Source organism: Sinohyriopsis cumingii, chromosome 2 (genome assembly GCF_028554795.1).
Source record: "Sinohyriopsis cumingii isolate HCF-2022 chromosome 2, ASM2855479v2, whole genome shotgun sequence".
NCBI lineage: Eukaryota > Metazoa > Mollusca > Bivalvia > Unionida > Unionidae > Sinohyriopsis > Sinohyriopsis cumingii.
In genome coordinates, this window is record NC_142962.1 from 26,304,108 (window position 1) to 26,325,852 (window position 21,745).

General features: G+C 36.4%; 1 protein-coding gene across 2 annotated transcripts in view; it reads right to left on the bottom strand.

The window, feature by feature from the left end:
* Positions 1-21,745, bottom strand: part of LOC149804505 (vam6/Vps39-like protein) — a 106,331-nt gene that overhangs the window by 77,185 nt on the left and 7,401 nt on the right. For both annotated transcript variants that reach the window (XM_089940807.1, XM_089940796.1), the window contains exons 2-8: positions 20,877-20,945; positions 17,586-17,653; positions 16,992-17,034; positions 13,927-14,021; positions 11,312-11,383; positions 7,606-7,644; positions 5,410-5,502 (exon numbers count right to left, since the gene is read on the bottom strand). In XM_089940807.1, coding sequence (XP_089796933.1) covers positions 5,410-5,502; positions 7,606-7,644; positions 11,312-11,383; positions 13,927-14,021; positions 16,992-17,034; positions 17,586-17,653; positions 20,877-20,945 — 479 coding nt within the window. The remainder of the gene's footprint in view (positions 1-5,409; positions 5,503-7,605; positions 7,645-11,311; positions 11,384-13,926; positions 14,022-16,991; positions 17,035-17,585; positions 17,654-20,876; positions 20,946-21,745) is intronic.

Here is a 21,745-nt window from a genome sequence, read left to right on the forward strand (position 1 = left end):
TCTCCACCGCCCCTTTTTCTATTAGCGACCGTATCTCCTGTTGTAGAAAGGTATCCTTCTCCCGATCGGACGGTACGTCCGTGAAGAGAGGAGAGGAGGACAGGGGAGGGGGTTGGATAAATGAAATCCGAAGTCCCTTCGAAATGACCTGGATCGCCCAATCGTTCTGAGGAAAAAAGGTGGTCCGGTGGTCCTGAAATTGCAGGAGGCGGCCGCCCACAGGTAGGCTGTCCGCGGGTGGTGGAGAGGGTATGTCAATTTTTAGAGTTAGGAGGCTTGAAGACGGAGAAACTTTGTTTCTTACCGCCTCTGTATGGTTGCCTCCTAGCTTGATTAGACTGTTCTCTCCTGGCATTGGATTGGGATCTATACTGCACATTTGATTGTAAGGATCCCTTTTCCCTGGTCCGCCAATCATCCCCCCGCTGCGGCAGGGGCTGATTTTTTCTAAACGCTTGCGAGGGCTGGGCGGCGAGTTGAAGGGGCAGTTCCTGAGCTGCCTGCTTCCGAACTTCTTCAATTTTTCCTCCAAAGAGTAAAGGCGACCCAAACGGAGTCATCCGTAAAGCCAGAGTATGATGGGGCTTGAGTGATGTGGACCGCAGACATGCGTCACGTCGTATCAGGTCTAAGTTGGCAGAAGCAGTCAACGCATTAGCCATGGAATGGTGAGCTGCCCTGTTAATAACTCTAGCAATCTGGGCCGTCGCTTCCCAAGCGTGGTCATTGTCGGATTTTTCTGTGAGTCGGAAAATGGCTAATGAAGCCAAGTCTAACATTGAAGACGTAGCGATTACATTCCGGACTAGCTTTGACGTGGCATGGAACACATTTTTGTCCACTTTGTAAAACAGTGGAGCAGACATGTGAACTGCTGCCATATTTTTGTCCAGGGCCAGAAGATCCGTACTGAAGGCGTCTGAATGAGTTTTGTACCAGCGACCCGAGAATGTCGCTGGTATTTGGCTTTCTGAAAAGAACGCCTTAGCACTCCCCGGATCACATATTCGTCCTGATAGACGATCGTTGATCTCCTTAATTTTTGCCAACTGGGGAAGGAGCCGGAAGGACGGCGTCTCTTCCTCCCCATCAAGATCTACAGACGCCTTAACTTTGTAGCCTTGAGTGGCGGTAGGAGGTGGAGGGCATTCTGAAATTGCCAACACTCTATAAATTTCTTCCACTGCCGCCTTGAAGCCAAACTTAGTCCGTTCCATGGTTGGATCTGTGTACGGCTGATTTGCAGGAGTTTCGTCACCCTCACTGTGTGCCGAGTCGTGTTCTGTAATAGCTTGCATTTCTGGATAGAGCATACCAGGTGGCATAGATGACGCGATTCCGTCATCCTTAACACTGTCACTAACTCTCCCTTGTGGATAAGCCGTGAACATATGGACGGCCGGACCTGCTGGCTGGTTTGTCTGGCTTGTGGTCGGTCTGAATGTTGGCGACAGTCCTGCTATCACCAGTACCGGCTGCTCCAATGGCCTGGCTGGACAGACAGATTTCTCACTAAAATCTCCGCCATAGTATTGGTATGTTGCCGGCGGTACAGCTTGACGGACGGATTTATCACTAAAATCCCCATAAGTCATGTTTGGTCGGACCGTTTTAGCAATAGGGTCCCCATGCTGGGACAGCTGGACGGCCAGTGACATAGAGGTTGTATAAAGAAATGGATCCGATGGATCCGGAAAAAACCCCATGCGTCCTGACTTACAGGCCCGAAGGCCATGCTCGGACATGCGGGGGGGGGGCTTACGCCCACTGGGCAGCCTAAAATTGGGGGAACATTCCCCCAAAGACTCAGAAAAAGCTGTGGAAGCGAGCGAGGGAAATAAGGGTAATATCTGGCCTGATGTCAATAGCTGCGTCGTCGTTTCCTGGACCAAACAATGCATCTGTTCAAAGTTGGACTGTTGTACCCTGTCAACATTATTTTCCTCCATTGCCGCTGATGTTACTATGGCTGACGGTTGCAAACGACGAACTTTAGGGGGAGGAGGGACCCCAACGTCCCCCACAAGGCTTGCAATGGAGGCTGTCTTCTGATGTATACTGAGGACATCAATGCTATCTTTCTTCGACTTATTCTGTCTATCCCTCCCTTTTGCTGCCTTCTGGACTACATCAGCCCACGTTTGCTCTGTCAAAGTATTACACACGCTGCATGGTATAGATGATGTACACTTGGTACATACAATACAAGAGTCATGGTCGTCTTCTTTTGCTTTGAACTTTTTGCATTTCATGCATTTGGTTGACATTTCTACTGAAACGACACAAGAAAAGAAAACAAAGCACAAATTATCAATTCAGCATGTTATTAATTCGCTAATACCACAACCGTTACTAACGGAGTAAGCAAAATTAGTCAGTGTCGCGTTAACTCTTAATTGACAACACGAGTTCCGTGATAGCGTGTGTAACATGGTCTTCAGTAGATGAAATCCGTAAGGGTGACAAAGTCACTCAATTTTGAAAAAAATTGTTAAAATAATGTATACAACCTGTAGAAGAATGATTGTCCAACGCAATAAATCCAAATTTAACTTCGGATGGTCCAATTTAACGCTAAGATGGCTTGGATTGTTTGGAGGTATAATGTACGTGCTATCAGTACAAGCGAAGCTTAAAAACTAGTGACACCTGGCAGTGGCAAGGGGAGGTAAGGGCAAGAGTTATTGCTCTTTGGTCTAAATGCGATAGACAGAAAAGACGAATTTTCGTCTTTTAGTAGGGCTGGATTCGAGAGGTAGCAGGCTTATATCCCTAACGTTAATGTGATCGGGGAACGTATTTGAAGGAGAAATGACAGGCATCAACAAAAGTTTATGTTCTGGTGAGCTTTGCAATTCTCTGTCAATACATATTTAATAGTCTATGAGAGCATTTCATGTTAAGAAGAGTTGTCGTTGATATGCTTTAGATGTAATTTTTCTCATTCAGTAGTAAGAATGCTGTAACTTGACTGCTGAATGAAGTCAACAAACCTTGACATCCAACTCAGTCAGTAGTAGGAATGCTGTAACTTGACTGCTGAATGAAGTCAACAAACCTTGACATCCAACTCATTCAGTAGTAAGAATGCTGTAACTTGACTGCTGAATGAAGTCAACAAACCTTGACATCCAACTCATTCAGTAGTAGGAATGATGTAACTTGACTGCTCAATGAAGTCAACAAACCTTGACGTCAAACTCATTCAGTAGTAGGAATGATGTAACTTGACTGCTCAATGAAGTCAACAAACCTTGACATCCAACTCATTCAGTAGTAAGAATGCTATAACTTGACTGCTGAATGAAGTCAACAAACCTTGACATCAAACTCATTCAGTAATAGGAATGCTGTAACTTGACTGCTGAATGAAGTCAACAAACCTTGACTTCAAACTCATTCAGTAGTAGGAATGCTGTAACTTGACTGCTGAATGAAGTCAACAAATCTTGACATCCAACTCATTCAGTAGTAGTAGGAATGCTGTAACTTGACTGCTGAATGAAGTCAACAAATCTTGACATCCAACTCATTCAGTAGTAGGAATGCTGTAACTTGACTGCTGAATGAAGTCAACAAATCTTGACATCCAACTCATTCAGTAGTAGGAATGCTGTAACTTGACTGCTGAATGAAGTCAACAAACCTTGACATCCAACTCATTCAGTAGTAGGAATGCTGTAACTTGACTGCTGAATGAAGTCAACAAAACTTGACATCCAACTCATTTAGTAGTAGGAATGCTGTAACTTGACTGCTGAACGAAGTCAACAAACCTTGACAATCCAAATGGTGCCTGTCAGATCTACTTATTGCAGACATTCTCTCAGTGGCTCAGAAGTTGGTATAATACAAAACACTCTCAATGTCTATAGCTTTGGTATAACAAAACATATCAAACAGCTTATATGCTGGTATAACATAAAGTGCTTTCAATGGCTTAGATGTTGGTTTTGGTTGTTATTCTTTTTTTTTATACAAAAGAGTACAATTTTCATTCCACCTAAGTCATTAATGTGAGAAACAGTAAATCAAAAGTAGATAAACTTGCTTGTAATTGATATAGCAGTTTTACAGAGGATCAGTGATGTAGCTACTATTGTTGTGTGATACATAAGGTATTCTGAACAAACAAATGGATTCTTCATATTATTCAGGGCATTGTTTTTTATTTAGCTGTTACACAAACAACATGCAAGTGTCTCAGTCATATTATATTATATACCTGGTGATTACCAAGATTTTGTTTAATGTACAAGTTATCTTTTTTCTTGTTTTAAATATAGGAATAACTGTTGGTATGCTAAAAGCAGGAGCAGGCAATGTAATTAATTTTATATCTAATATATATTAATTTTATATATGCCATGAAAGAAAACCTCCATCTCTAAAACTGTTTACAATTTTTTTTTAAGAACAATACTGCATTTGTGAGATGGAATTAGCCAAAAGAAACAATAAACTGGAATGTTTTGAAACTGAATGTTGTTGTCATTTTCTGTCTATTGTTTGAAATGTTTTAGATATATTTATGAAAATCAGTTGATGCATCTACAATCTTGAATTATCTCTTGGTTATATTTTTGTACATATCATCAGAAATTAGTTTTATAAGATTTATATGTATACCTATTATATACTTATACTCTTACAATATGCCTGTTTCTTATTCTCTTCTGCCTCATGCTTCTTTCTCTTTTTTCTTTCTTACAGCTCAAAGTGTTTTCATTCTTCAGACTATCCTCTTTTCTTCCTGTACTTATTCCCCCTTTTATTAGCTCAAAGTGTACATGTTTTGAATCATTTATACAGAAGACATGACATATGTGGAAAAAGAGTTGTAAGGTAGTACGCGGGATGGTCCCCCAATTCATGGCTACCTATGAACGGTGGAAAAAAAGCCCCGATAATGGTACAATATGATCTGCTGTAAAACCCCAAGGAAATTATCATCACTGGATTGTTCATCATATGTCCTTGCATGTCTCAGTAACAGGAATACATTCAAACAGTACAAATATTGTGTGGTTACAAGCAAACCATTAATTTAAAGAACTAAAGTAAATGATTCATCTTCAAGATAACAGGAGGCACAGCCACAAAATTAAAATACCCATATCAATATTCTTTTTTTGTTAAGCCACAAAAGTAATTCATCATAAATTAACTGCTGTTGCTTTTAGTGGCACTTTTAACACTTCATTACTGGCTATATCATTCAAAGGAAACATCAAGGCAGCTGACCCTGGATGATCTGGGCAGGTACCAGACCTGTGACTCTTGGATTACAAATTTGATTTACTAATGAGTTACTAAAGCTCCCACCAAAATGATAAATCTGCAAGGGATGGAGCACACTACATCCATGATAAAACAAAGGATATAACAAATAATAAAGAAATGTCATACCTTAATAAGGAAGTAATCTCTTTTAAATCCAACACAAACAGAATCTTTGCACCACGCCAAGGCCCTTGGAATGTCATACAAATTCAAATCTGTCTGAAGGAAACAATAAAAAGTAGAGTATATCAATAAAACTATAACACCAATCAAAATAAAACAAATGACAGGGTACTACATAAAACTAATGGAAGGCTACCACAGAAAACAAATTACAGGGCACTACAGAAAACTAATGGCAGGCTACCATAGAAAACTAATGAAAAGCTAGTATAGAAAACTAATGGCAGGCTACCATAGAAAACTAATGAAAAGCTAGTATAGAAAACTAATGGCAGGCTACCATAGAAAACTAATGAAAAGTTAGTATAGAAAACTAATAGCAGGCTACCACTGAAAACTAATGAAAAGCTAGTATAGAAAACTAATGAGAAGCTAGTATAGAAAATAAATGTGAGGCTACTATATATAAAAAACAAGTGATAGGCTATGATAGAAAATAAATAACAGGCTACAATAGAAAACAAATAATAGACTAGCATAGAAAACAAATTACAGGTAACTACTAAAAACAAATGACAGCCACTACAGCAGACAATAAAAACTACTACAGAAAACAACATTTACTATAGAAAACAAGCAAATGTCTTTTATGGAAAACAAATGACAGGCTGCTACAGAAAATGGAGTTACTTACATTACAAAGGTAGTGTGCATGATTCTCCAATACAAATGAGAACATATTTAAACAAGACTTGAATGGCCATAAATTAAAAAAAACCTGCAAAGCCACATAAGCAAATAAAAGTAGGTCACTGCAACCTACATTTGCCTATGGTCAGTAGTACCCTGATAGATTAATAGTCTCATTAGATCCCATGACTGTATGCACAACAGTGTTGGTAAAAATAAGCTAAATGAACAAACATAATCAGAAGTGTGGAGAGTCACAATAACACCAGGGCATGAAATTAAATTTTCAGTTCAAGCAGTATTTAGATAGTTGTAATATTTTTAGCAAGCAAAATTCAGGCTATTTTTAATGTCCACTTGCACAATTTATGTTGGAAAAAAAAAACCCAATAAAACTGAACATACTTGTAAATGTCTCCCACAAGAAATTCTAGTACACTATTTTTCATTGAGTAATGTAAGAATTGTAACTATCAATGTGCCAGCTTGAAGGTGACAATATGAAGCCACTAACTTTCCTGACCATGCATGCAACAGTGTCGGATAAATGCCAAATATATTTAAGCTTACAGCAACAATGACAACATCATGTGATTCCTTTCTTATGTTTTGCAGGTAAGACAAAATTGAAAATCATTCTTACAAAACAGTAGGATTTAAATTTACTACCATTAGATGCAGGTTAAAATATCCTAATTACATGTGCTATAAAATTTCAAAGTATAATGTTACCATGATCAGGTAGACATTTTTATTAAAAACAACAGATCAAAGCTTACTGCAGAAATTATCAATGAATGGTGACAGTAAAGATAATCTCCTTAAATCTAGAGGGAATACCATCCATTATTACTGAATTCTTTCAAAGATATTTCCAATTGTAAACAGATCTGGAAACAGCAGATCATGGAAATCATTGTAGCAATACTAAGTTCAAAAAAGTTTTTATCATGTACTGAATTCCATGTGTGTGTGTGTGTGTGTGTGTGTGTGTGTGTGTGTGTGTGTATGTTTTGGATTTTTAATGTAGCTTTAACAATATTTCAGTGATATCACTCTGAAGTCTGCAGTGTGGCAGTTTATAGTGATGTCTAGCACTAGGGCACCAAACCACAGACACGAAGTATAGTGTCCCAGCCAGTCACATTATCCTGATACCAGGCTGACCAGTCCTAACACTAACCTCATAATGCTGAGTGCCAAGTGAGGCAGCTGCTAGTAACATGTTTATAAGTTTTTGGTATGACTCAGCTGGGATTCAAACCTGCATCCTCCTGCATGTAAGGTGGAGACTCTAACCACATAGGCCACCAGAATGATCTGAAATCCATAATCTAACTTATTTAATTTTGGAAACTGTTAAAATTGTTACATTAATTTAAGATTAAGAACAGCTGCAGGAAATTAAAGTATGGTGGCAAAACTTGAGCATGATAGAAGAACCTGTAGGCATGTAAGGCACTGTGGCACCATGAATCATTAGCCTGGCTTGGCAGTTTAACTTCTTACCTGGAGCTCGTAAAAGTCTCTATTTTTCCAGTACATGAGCTGAAACAAAAAGTAAATACACAAATAAGCACTGTGAGCTCTGACCTCAGAATACAATTAAGTACTTTAATAGTCTGTATTAATGTTCATATTGTCATAGTAATTTTTAAGGGAATAACAATTTTGTCATTAAGGACTGAGTACATTCATAGTATTTTTTACAAGTAATAAAAGTCCTGTCACCACGGAATTGAGTACCTTCATAGTAAATTTTTTTTACAGGGAATAAAAGTCTTGTCACCATGGAATTGAGTACATTCATGGTATTTTTTACAGGGAATTAAAGTCTTGTCACCATAGAATTGAGTACATTCATGGTATGTTTTTTTTTTACAGGGAATAAAAGTCTTGTCACCATGGAACTGAGTACATTCATAGTATTTTGTACAGGGAAATAAAGTCTTGTCACCATGGAAATGAGTACATTCATAGTATTTTTTTTATAGGAAATTAAAGTCTTGTCACCACAGAACTGAGTACATTCATAATATATTGTACAGGGAAATAAAGTCTTGTCACCATGGAATTGAGTACATTCATGGTATGTTTTTTACAGGGAATAAAAGTCTAGTCACCATGGAATTGAGCACATTCATTTTAGTTTTTAGATGGAACAATGGTCTCATTACCATGGAAATGAGTGATAGTTTTTACAGGGACTTCATTTCTGAGGTATGACTGAGGGCAAAATTGAAAAGATTGACTGGTCTGAATTTGGGCTGTTGACTCCCAGGTATGCTGGTTGGCTGATTTTTCTGCAGCTGAAAAATTGCAATGAGGTCAGACCCAGCATTGAAGACATGGGAACAAAGATTCAAACCAGCTTCAATGTGGCGAGAAACACATTCTTAAACCCCTTATACAATGGTGAGGCAGACATCTTAACCACTATTACATTCTTATCCAATGCTGGGAGTTCAGTACTGTAGGCAGTGGAATGGGCACATGCCTGGTACTGGCTTTTCAAAAAGAAAGCTTTAGCATTCCCCAGGTCATAGATATATTCTGACAGCTGATCACTAATCTCCCAGAGATCTGTTGACTGGGGAAGCTGATGGAAAGAAGGAGACTCGACCTCATCACTGATGTCAACCCATGCTTGGACTTTATAGTCCTGAGACTCAAATCCATGAGGACAGAGGTGAGATGTCAGTGAGGTCTGGAGTAAAAGCCACATGAATTTACAATGTCAACAGAGTGAACTTCCCTTTTCTAAGGGGAATGCTAATTATTTCAACCAAATGACCACTTAAATAAATGGGTTTCTTGTGATGCTGACAGTAAACAGAGTGAACTTCCCTTTTCTATGGGGAATGTGATTCTTGCTACCAAATGACCACTTGAATGGGTCTCTTGTCATGTTGATGGTAAAGAAAGCATGCATAAACAGTGAATGGCAGCCCTCGCAAACACCTTATAACACCCACAATCTGGAAGGACAATGTTCCTGTGCTGAGTGTGACATCTAAGCAGTTGTTGAATGTCAAGAAAGGGCTTCCTGTCCATATGCAGTGAGGAAGATCTGTTTGTCTGAAGTTGGGAATGTCTCTGTCAAGAGCTGTGATTTGATGGTGAAAAGATGGCAAGTGTGTCATGTTGCATGTTGTTTAAAATTCATGGCAATTTTGGTCAGAAGAGAAAGGTGCATTAACAACTGTGTCTTCCAATGCCTCACAGCACAAATAATCACTATGCAACTCAACTGGACTGTTGTAGTTGCCTGAATGACAGCTGGTTTTCTTGACTAAAAGCAGTCAATCAATGTGATAAAGGAGAGCGATCACAAGTGGCTTAAAATGCAGACTGAACTCAACAGACAGATTCCCTGAATATCACTAGATCAAAAGAGGCAGCTGGTGCTTGTGGACCTGGAATGGAAGTAGGTCCTTGTTGGGATACAGTTATCTTCAGACATTCATTCGGGGCCCCGAGTGGCCGAGTGGTCTAAAGCGCTCTTCGTTACGGATCACTGCCATCTCACCTCTGTCTGCGGCGGTTCGAGTCTAAGATTCAGCCAATGTGGGCATGTGAGAAAGCCTGTCAGTAGCTTCTCGTGGGTCGGTGGTTCTTTCCGGGGTTTTCCGGGTTCTTCCTCCACCATTAATACTGGCCGCCATGTATAGCCTATCGTGCTGAAAAATGGCGTTAAACCCCACAACAACAACAACAAAATCAGACATTCATTCCAACATTCTCCATTGTCCTGGACTAGTATCCATAAGTAGACTGTTGCCACAGCTGGCACCAGGTAGTGGAAAAAACCAGTCCCTGTCATGGATCCATCTGGTGTCATCCAGTGGAGGCATCATTTACCCAGTACCAATAGGCATGGACATGATCACTGGGTAGGCAATGCATCTCTGGCAGAGCTGAGGCTTGTGTCACCATTGATGGATTCACAATGTTTTTTGTGTCTAAAAGCCAGGACTGGGCATTCCTGGAGCAACAAATACTGTACTAGTCCCACAAGTTGAAGCCATCTGATAAGACTGCATTAGTGTTTGAATCAAGCTGGTCTATGACCAGTTAAGAGATGGTACTGGGTCTGATCACCACAGTCAATGCTGCCTGTGTAACTAATGACTGATATCCTAGGATGAAGTCTGGCACTGGCATTTCTGGAAATGATCATCCTAGCCAGTACCAGGTAGATTCATGTCAGTTCTAGTTGGCCTATGTACCACATCAAATTTGGTCCCAAGGATTGTGCCATGCAGTAAAGCCTCACTGCAGTGCTGGTGAGAGTGGGACTGCAGCTGAATGAGAGATCTTGATGAATGCACCAGATGAAATCTAGTCTTTATCAGAGAATTCTACCATCAGGGAATTGGAATAGAATGTAGTCTAAAGAGGTAATAACAATTCTAACTGCATTTGAAACTTAATTTTTCTTCACCCTTTCACTGAACCAAAAATGTTGCTTGGTGTAAATGGTAACCCATCTATCTTCTGACCATTGTGAACCAACGTCATATGTATGTCCCAATGTAAACCCCATGCAATAAATACAAGGGTGCTGGTAAGTCTGGCAACTTAAATTATTTACAATCACTTCACTCAATCCTACCAATTGTACCTGAAATCAGAACAAGAAAACAAATACATATTCAGGTAAAATGAAGTTAAATGTTGCAAAAACTACAGTGAATTGTGGCACTAACATCAATGTAAACATTCAGGGAAATTAATACAATTGCACTGTCTCTTGAATTGCTGAGTTACCAAAGTGTGAATAAAGGATAAATACCAAATTATGATCAGGTGATGTATTTGAAGAAGAAATGTGCAAAAATTTGTATAATGGATTGACACTGTTAACTAACATAAGAAAACTGAAAACTATGAGTTGAAATTGCAATCATTTTTGTTTCTTTGTGAATACTGCCATCTAAAAACCCAATACCATTTATTGTAACAATATCAGTGAGGTGTACATAAATGACTTTTTAATGTATTTGAGTACTGTCCTACTTTGCTGAAAAAAATCTTGAAAACACAACATTCCATCTAAATGATATAAATTAAATCATTAAAAATCTTAAAACTTCCTTGAGCTACTGTAAATATTTATGCCCAAATCAGTGAATTCATAAAATAGATACACTACACTTTTTCAGCAGGCAAAGTTTTCAAGGATAAGGAAATAAATGGAAACTGTAAACAAAACCTGTAATTTTCTTTTGACAGCTACACACATCCTGAGGTATGGTTGAACTTCCCCACTCAGAGAAGCTGGCTTCTGTAAAGGAAATGAAAAGTAATAACTTTTTAAAAAGTTTTCGTGCGAACAGATTTGAAAGTGCATGGTGATTAGTATGTGTGATAACTGCTTATATCAGGGATTGATTACAAATTCAGGAAAAGTAACTGATCAGTACTAAAGAGTGATAATGCAATGTGCAATGTGCATCTCCTTATTCAGTTTGTTGATCTGTCACTCTCTGCAATCTGTGCAGTGTGCATACCCCTATTCAATTTGCCCATTTGTCACTCTCTGCTGTCTGCGCAGTGTGCATCCCCCTATTCAACTTGCCCATTTGTCACTCTCTGCAGTCTGTGATATCTGCATCACTTTTCTATGCAATGTATCTGCATGTTAATATTTCATAATATCTAACCTTTATGCATGACTGTAGAGTTTTTATTCAACATTTGTAACAATGTGTCAATCTATGCACATTTCATTCAATCACTGGTAAGCAGCTTGTAAATGGGTCAATCTATGCACATATTTCAATATGTTGAATGCAACTTGTAAATGGGTCAGTCTATGCACATATTTCAATCTTTTGTATGTAGTTTGTAAATGGGTCAGTCTATGCACATATTTCAATCTTTTGTATGTAGTTTGTAAATGGATCAGTCTATGCACATATTTCAATCTTTTTTATGCAGTTTGTAAATGGGTCAGTCTATGCACATATTTCAATCTTTTGTATGCAGTTTGTAAATGGGTCAGTCTATGCACATATTTCAATCTTTTGTATGCAGTTTGTAAATGGGTCAATCTATGCACACATTTCATTCAATCTTTTGTACGCAGCTTGTAAATGGGTCAGTCTATGCACATATTTCAATCTTTTGTATGCAGCTTGTAAAATACAGAGAGGACTTGTATGTGGTACATGTATTATTTCAGGAAATAGCTAACAATTAAGTTGATCTTCCAAAATTTTGATTAATTGATTTGTAACCCTAGTAACAAGCAATCAACTTAGGTGATTACTTGGAACTCCATTAATTGTTATCATGTGGCCTGTATGTGTAAGACTCAATGGGACTGATCAAGTTTTTTTCTATCCACTTGTCCAGGACTAGCTGCAGAAACTTCACTTGTCCCATCTACCTTTTCATTTATCTCAAAATTTCAATAACTTGACTAGATTCAATGAGATGTATGCACCTTAATCCATAGAAATAACACAAAAAAATAATGCACAACTTATTTGTTTCCTAAAAGAGCTTAATTTTTCATTATTTTGATTGTCATGATCTCTTGTACACACCATATCTTGTTCTGAAACAGCAATATCTGCAAAACATTTTTCTTTCAATAACTGAAGCAGTGAATTATTATCAATCCAAAAAATGCAAAACAGCATTCTTTCAATGATTCAGGCCATGGATAATTATCAATCCAATGTGACTGAACATTTGTCTGTCTCAGTGGCATCATATTTCACACCTTTTGCTTGCCCAGAGTCTTTCTGGAAAAGCAGTTACCTCTGATTCAGTGGCAGCTTTACATTTTTGCCCTTGATTTTCAGGTGAATGTTCCTTCTATTTCCCTATAACCTTCCTCATGAAAATAATGAAGTCAACTCATTTTATCTGCATAGTAAAGAAAATCTTGCTCATCAACTATTCCAAAGTTATCACAACATATATTTTGTGCTTTATATAAACAGGCCATAATTAGCATATTCACTTTACGTCAAATGGAATATCACATGTGGAAACTGATTCTCTGTATAATCAATTAAAAATTAAAGATTAATTACCGTCATTTAATCAGTTCATAAAGAAAACTGACACCAATGTCGGCAGAGTGCCTTTTATTAATTTAATTGCATTGAATAGCTGGACTGAAATCAAACAGCAAGCCTCTCAAGTGTATCTGGCTATAGTAAACACAATATAACAAAACTGCAAATTAATCATACCAGACTAGTTTTATTTAAAGTGTTTTGATTGGCTGATAATTCAGCTGCTTAGCCAAATATGCATTCAAGCAGAAACAGAATGTGTACACAATTATCGATGTACACACGGTTATCAATGTACAAACATGTAATCAATGACCACTTACTGTAGTATCAAGGGATATAAATAAGTGGAGTGAAGTAGATTCAAGCATTCAGTATGCCTTGGGGGAGCATGACTGGGTAGACAAAGTGACTAAAGCATGAAAATTAGCATTTGCTTGACTTGTATTAAGATAAAAAATAATCACTTGTTCTGGACTAGTGTCTTGAAAATATTTAATTGTCTGACTCTGAAAATGAATAGTCTGGGATGATGGGATTTTATCAGCCATGTTCTAATATCATTTCTTCTTATGAGCCACATAAATCTCTATGCTAAAATAAATTCCAAAACAACAACCATTTATAAGTACATTCTTCACAATGTTTCACCTGACAGTTGTGAGATCCAGTCAAGAATTAATGTAAATAAAAGATGAGAGTAAATCTATATCAAGCTGTTTTGTAATCCACAAGAAATATATTCACTTTCTGACAGCTAATGGATATATTGTCCAAGAGCTCTGTAAATACAAACCTGGAGATCTACTTCAAATAAAGTTGCTCCCTTTGTTTTTGCTAGCAATACAATCTGCCCAAATGTACTCAAATCATGAACACTTACTGCATAATCTGAAATACAGTTAGAAAATGTACTCAAATCAAGAACACTTATTACGGAACTTGAAATACAACAAGAGAAAATAGTTTTGAATGAATTATCAATAATAAAAAAAACACAAGAATTCAAACCAGCTGTATAGCAGATTGTTTTTGCTGCAATAAAAATTTCATGATGTGTTTATTTTTATTTCATACTGAGGACAATCTGGCAATATGCCTCACATTTCATTTATACCATTCAACTCTTTATGAAAATTGATATCACAGAATTGTGTGTACAAAATTACTTTTATATTATATATTAACAAAAATGAAGATGGGTTTCATTGCAACATTCAGTCTTACCTGGAAGTATGCAGTTTTAACTTTGGTAAATTCAAAATACTGATTTCTATTCACTCACTGGTGCATGCACAAAGTGTTGGCAGTTGTGGACCTGTTTACCTAAGTTCTTTGGATGTGGATATTTGACCACAGTTAAAATGCTTAAAGGGCTATTTTTGACAATGACCACAGTACTTCAGTTTTGTCAGAGAAATGTCCACTTTAATGAAGCAATCTTCAGCTGTTGAGGTACACAAACAAGAAAAATATTCTTTCTTCCTATCTGTTTTATGTGAGTGAATTGTTTAATATATAATATATTAAATGTTGTGGAATTTATTCTGAATTTTCTTTAAAAAAACAAGAATTATGTCACATAATACCATCTTATTTGGTGGAATATAAATCGTTTCAGATTTGACATTTTATCGCTGAAAACAGAAGAACAGTTCAAATCTATGTTATACACATTAAATGACGAGACATGTTTGTGTTTTTTTTACAATTGTCTGAGAAAGATTCATATAGAAACATGGTTATTATATATATATATAGTAGGATTTAATGCCATTTTTCAGCACAATATAGGCTATACATGGCAGCCAGTATAAATGGTGAGGTAGAACCCAGGAAAACCCCAGAAAGAACCACCGACCCACAAGAAGCTACTGGCAAGCTTTCTTACATACCACATTGGCCGAACCCGAAACTAGAACCTACGCAGACAGAGGTGAGATGGCACTGATCTGAAACAGTAAGCACATCAGACCACTTGGGGCCCTTGTATCTTTGTATGTGTTCTGTACACATTGCATATTGCACACATATTTATTGTACACATCTGTATACTGTACACATCTGCATACTGTACACACTATATAATATTGTATATAGTACACATGTATATTTTTTACACATTGCATATTGTATATATGTAGACACTGTATATTGATATATATGTAGACACTGAATATTGTACATATTTTACATTGTATGGTGATCTACTTTTGAGGTTTTCAACTTTTGTGGATATGATTAATGGATTAGAACACAGACATGAACATGAAAAAGCACCAAGAAGCCAAATCAAGAGTTACCTGAAACCTTGAAACCACATTATTAAAAAAATAAAGGTGACAACTCTATAGTGCTGACCACTTATGTTTTTCTTCCTCTTCATTGTCCACTTACTCAGATATTGTTGTAGTTCACCATATACATATATATTATGATGATTTCATAATGTTTTAACCATAAAATGAATATACTGATGGAAATGCATACAACTTTTTTTAAAACGTGTAAAACAAATTGTATTTTTCTGCTCTCTGATTTTGCAAGCCATGCTGGCAGTATAAACACAAAAAAAAAAACAACTCCATGTAAGAGGTCCACATTTCTAATCAGATTCGTTACTTTTCATCCTCTAATGATGTGTGTTTTTCAGGTATGGAAAACAAACTACTGAATTCACATAGTTGTTACAGATGATGTGTGTTTTGTCAGGGATGGGAATGAAACCACTGAATTTACACAGTCATCACTGAAAGTAACACTATATGTACATAACCCAGGGTGTATGGATGCGTCTACCCAGTTTGTGTCATGTGACCTATATCAATAATGTGATCATAAAGAATGCTACTGTGAAATGTGGTATAATTACATAAGTCAAGGCCACATTAAATGTGTTATAATTATACAAGTCATGCCCACTGTTAAATTGGTATAATTACACAAGTCAAGGGCACTATTAAATGTGATATAATTACACAAGTCAAGGGCACTGTTAAATGTGATATAATCACACAAGTCAAGGGCACTATTAAATGTGATATAATCACACAAGTCAAGGGCACTATTAAATGTGATATAATCACACAAGTCAAGGGCACTATTAAATGTGATATAATCACACAAGTCAAGGGCACTATTAAATGTGATATAATTACACAAGTCAAAGCCACTGTTAAATATGGTATTGTTACAAAAATCAAGGGCACTATTAACTGTGGCACTGTTACATGTGTCAAGGCCACTGTTAATCTTGGAATTACTACATAAGTCACTGTTAAATACGGTATTCATAACAAAGCTGTGAAATTAAGCATGTTATGTGTGACCACTTTTATTTAGACAATTGAATTAAGAAAATGAAAGGTTTGAATTGCTGTTCATATCCAGTACACAGATACAGGTGTATATGCGACTGGTCAAGGGTTAATGGATAAAAGAAATGTCTTTTTATCAAGCAGGAAACTTAGAAAAAAGGTACCTGAAGTGAAAACTCATCTTTTTCAGGCAATTTCTCTTACAGGGCTCTTCCATTTAAACATACATGGTACCTAGAGAAGGCAGTTTTTAAAAAATATATGCCAGGATACATTGATTTCACAGAGTTCATATTAAAATGATAAGAAAATTCTAAATTGCATCTATGGGTGAGTACCCCACTTTAAAAGTGACTTCCCTGTGTCCTATGTATATTTTAATGGAACAGCCCTTAATAACTTAATATTCGTCAGATGTCTCTATATATAACCTTGTCAGAGTACAGCGCTTTAGATTATCTTGTGGAACAAAAAAAAGCATTTAAAAACAATAACATGAAAACTTAAACCTTCCATGGATAGAAGAAAAACAAGCATGCAATACCTGAAAGACTAATCAGGAGGAATAACTCTGGAATAACTGCCAGCTGAAATAAAAAGATATAACGGGGAAATATGACATAATGTACACACCTGAATCGACCACTTGCTACTTTGTTTGTTATTTTAAACTTCAAAGTTTAACAAATCATAAAAACCTATACTTTCAACATAATCAGGATAAATGATTCATTACATATTTTTGTTGCAACTTGGACTACTGTACTTTACTTATTCACAAATTTCCAGCAAAGTCAAGTATTCAATGACAAGGAGAATAAATATAATTTTGACCTGTCCTCTTCATTATCGTCTACTACAAAAATGGAAGATCATGCATAAATAGATTCATTTTATTTCTTAAAACATTTTTGTCCGTATATATTATTAGGTAAATATGACATCCCAAAAGGCTGACTATTACAAGAATCTAAAATTTCTTTGTCTGGCACCTCATCAAAAATTTAAAATTACGCTGCAAAGTGAGATGCTGTGCCAACTTGTGAAAAAAAAAAGTGCAATTTTGACAACTCCAACCTCCAAGGAACATCATAAATCAGTTTAAGTGAGCCACTGTAGAAGCATGGATTACTCTTACCTGTGAGATTGGTTTCTTTGAGAAAGATTTATTTGAACGCTCCAAAGTGACTTCATACTTCGTATCACCTGCAAAATTTTGAAGACAAATGTAATCTTTTGAAACAGTAGTTTAAATAGAACTCACAATACTGAATGTTCAAAGAATTTGCAAAAATTAAAACTTTGTTAGAGGTCAATTGTTCCTTATCCAATGTTTCTCATGAAATGGTGTCTTTTTGTCTTAAGTTGTCCTTATGGGGCCTAATGCCATTTTTCGGCACATAATAGGCTATACATGGCAGACAGTATAACTTGTGGAGGAAGAATATAGGAAAACTCCCCAAAGAACCACCTACCCTTGGGAAGCTACTGGCAAGCTTTCTCATGTACCCACAATGGCCAAGCCCTAGACTCGAACCCATGCAGAAAGAGCTGAGATGGCAAATATGCATGTTCTGTAATGGTGAGCACTTTAGACCACTCTACCACTCAGTCACCTCTGCCTTAAGTACTGAATCTAATGGAATAAGCGTGAGGCTAATTCATCACAACCTAACTGCCTGGATAATGCTCTTGATAGAGTTTCCACCATAAATTTGCTTGTCTGAATTAACTTTTCTCTGTAAACTCACTTGTTTGAATTACCCTTTCTTTGTAAATTCATTTGTCTGAATTATTTTTTCTCTATAAATTCACTTGTCTGAATGACATTTTCTCTAAAAATTCACTTGTCTGAATGAACATTTCCCAATAAATTCACTTGCTTGAAATAATTGAAAACAGAAACAGGCTCAGCAATTTTGCATGTTATTCATATAAAAGTAAAATTTACAGAATTCACAAGAATGGTGAATAAATATCAAAATTTCAACCATGGGAAAGAAGTCAAAAAATATCTGCATCAGGAAAAAACAAACTGCTTCTCTTCCCCCCATAAATATTCCTTGCAAATTTTGTGAGCTTTTTTTCATGCTAGTGCGAGGAACAATGTAATGAAGAAAAGATGAAACTGTCTACTCTACACATACATAATTACTCTCTTACATCTGGTTCAGAAATGAGATAAAATAATTATCTGTGAAACAAATACTGACATGCTTAAACTTTACCCGAAGTGCATTTTGTCTGTGTGTGTGTAGGGGGGAGAGAGTTGTTATAACCCATTCCTAATCAAAACAGCATATCATCTTGGTTAGTAGGATACTTTTTTCCCAATGCTGTTGATTGCATATGCCATGACAACAATTGTTTCAAAGATTCTATAGGTTTTATGACTTCATTCATATTTGATGGAACATCAACACCATTTGACTGATTGAAAGATCTGTGGACCAGAATGCTTTGGTCAATGAGTTGAATAAGTTGGTCAAAGTCCATGAATTTGTTTTTAAAGGACTGTGTAACTGTTTTTCTAGTTTTAGTGATGGTGGCCACACTTGATGGAGGAACAGTACCATTTCCATAAATCTGAAAAGTATTGAATACTTTCTGTCAAATCTAGTCATTGTTTCTTTAGCAGCATTTTAGGAGGAGTTATCAAACATTTTGTTTCTATTTTTAGTATCAACAACCATATGCGATAGCATCCATGGTACAAATTTAAAAGCACTTCCTCCCAAAAATGGTTTATGTCAAATTTGGTCAGCATCTATTGTGAGCATTTGAGAACTCATTTAAAGGACTTTCAAACTTTATTATTAGTGGCAATATCATTTTATGATTTGAAGTCATTAATGCCATAACATTTTTGACAAATTTGGTCAAATTCTGCTATGATGTTTCTGAGAAGAATTCATCTAAATACAATTCTAATGTTCATATTGGTGGCTATATTTAATCAGAATTGCCTCATTTACACAAACTTGAAAGGTATTTGTGCCAGGATGCTGTCAAATTTACTCAAATTCTGTTTTTTTATAGAAGAATTTGCTAAAAGGTTTTTATATTTTGAGTAACAGTGGCCATATTTGATGGCAAATCAGTATCATTGGTATAAGTTTGGAAAGGCCTCCAAGCTAGAATGCTTTATGTCAAATCTGTTCAATTTCTGTTTAGCAGCTTTTTATGAGGAGTTAAACATTTCAATTTATAATAGGAACAGCCGTATTCACTGGCAGATTGGCATCATCTGTAATAACTTAAAGAACTTCATATTAATATTTAATTCAGCATCATTTACACAAATCTGACTGGGGCCCCGAGTGGCCGAGTGGTCTAAAGCGCTCTCCGTTATGGATCATTGCCATCTCACCTCTGTCTGCATGGGTTCGAGTCTCCGATTCGGCCAATGTGGGAATGTGAGAAAGCTTACCAGTAGCTTCTCGTGGGTCGGTGGTTCTTTCCGGGATTTTCCCGGGTTCTTCCTCCACCATTAATACTGGCCGCCATGTATAGCCTATCGTGTGCTGAAAAATGACATTAAACCCTACAACAACAACAACAAATCTGACTAAAGTTCTTGGTCAATTAGGCTTAAATGATTCTACAAAGAGTCACTTAAAGATTCTTTTTTTTCTTCCAAGTTTAGAAATGGTGGCCATCTCTCACTGCAAATCTGAATAATTTACACAAACTTGAAGGGCCATTATGCAAAGATGTTGTCAAATTTGTTCAGTTCTGCTGACTGATTTTCCAAAAAGAAAGGCCCTGCTGTCAGAATGCTTTCTGTAAAATAACATGCAAAATGGTCAAGTGATTATTCATAAAAAGTTGAAAATAGCTAATTAGAACGTATGATATACAACGCATGATTAATGTCTGAAACTGGACTCTACCATAAATTAACTTTGTCTTACAGAAAGGTGATCTAAAATGAATATAATTTTGTAATTTTTATCTCCAAGAGAGGTTGGTTTGAGTTTCAGATAACAAGCAACTTAAAAAATACTTTGTGCTCTCTAACATTCCTAAGTGAAAATTGATGAAAAAACTATTAAAAATTTAAAATCTGTATTCAGAAATTGTTATTTTATGGGAAACTGGATTTTATGACATTGCTCAGTAACTCCTTTATGACAATTCAGCCAACTTAAGAAAAAATCCTACTGACTGTTGTACAACATACTGAAATGTACTGTCTTTAGCTTTTGAATACACATGCTGACTTGTTTATTTTCTCTCATTCTGAACATTCCAAACTCATTTTGTTTATGCACATGTTCACAATTCTGGGCCCCACTTCAGAAATGGTAGGAAAATCAATGGCAAGTTATGAATTTGCATTCAAAATAAGTGACCAGTGCCATACTAATAACATCTAGAACACAAGGATATATGGTTTAGCTTAGGTACATTGGTACATGTTACATGCCTGCTCTAGGTTTCTTGATTCTATACTGTAGCAGGTGCCCTTCTTTGGTTCCCACAAGTAGTACATCATCTGGAAAAGATAATATAACATAACAGTTATGGGAAGAATGGGAGAAAAATATGACTCTCATTCATAATCTGACCGTGTATTAATCATAAGCTACATATTACGAATAATGTGTCTTATCACAGATCTGAGCCACCATATCTGCTCACTACATCAGCACACTGCTATAAACATGAATGTATTTAATTCCTCATGCATTAAAAAGCTTAAAGATCCCAAACTAAAGTCATACACAACATGAGCAACATGGACGAATAAGCACAAGTCCTCAAAAGAAATGTTACTGCTTCAGATGAACCAGTATCAATTTATATGCTCTACCACCCACCCACCCCGAGACGCTGAATAATGGGCCAGAAATACTTGTTAATATAAACATTTTAAACAAATTTTCTTTCTAAGGAAGAATATTTCAACTGTTTTTGAAAAATAAGCAAACATGCCACTGTTACTTAATTCTTTTATACTGGACTTTTCATCCATTTTAAAAGACCCAAGGGAAGGGGGTAGCATTTATACCACTCTTAAAATGGTTATCACAGTATTAATATTTGGGAACTTAAATCGCAAAAGGACCATTTTGGTTAATTTTTAACACACATGGTAATCCTTTTGTTAGAATCATTAACTTCATCACTTCTAATTTTTGCTGCAATCTATTTCCAGATGATCCAGAATAGCATATTAAAAATAATATTGTCAGCCAAAAATACTGGTTGTTATACAGTTTTGAATATAATATGAAATAAATTCATGTTTATTCATTTAACATAATATAAAATAAGACTGCATTATAATAATTC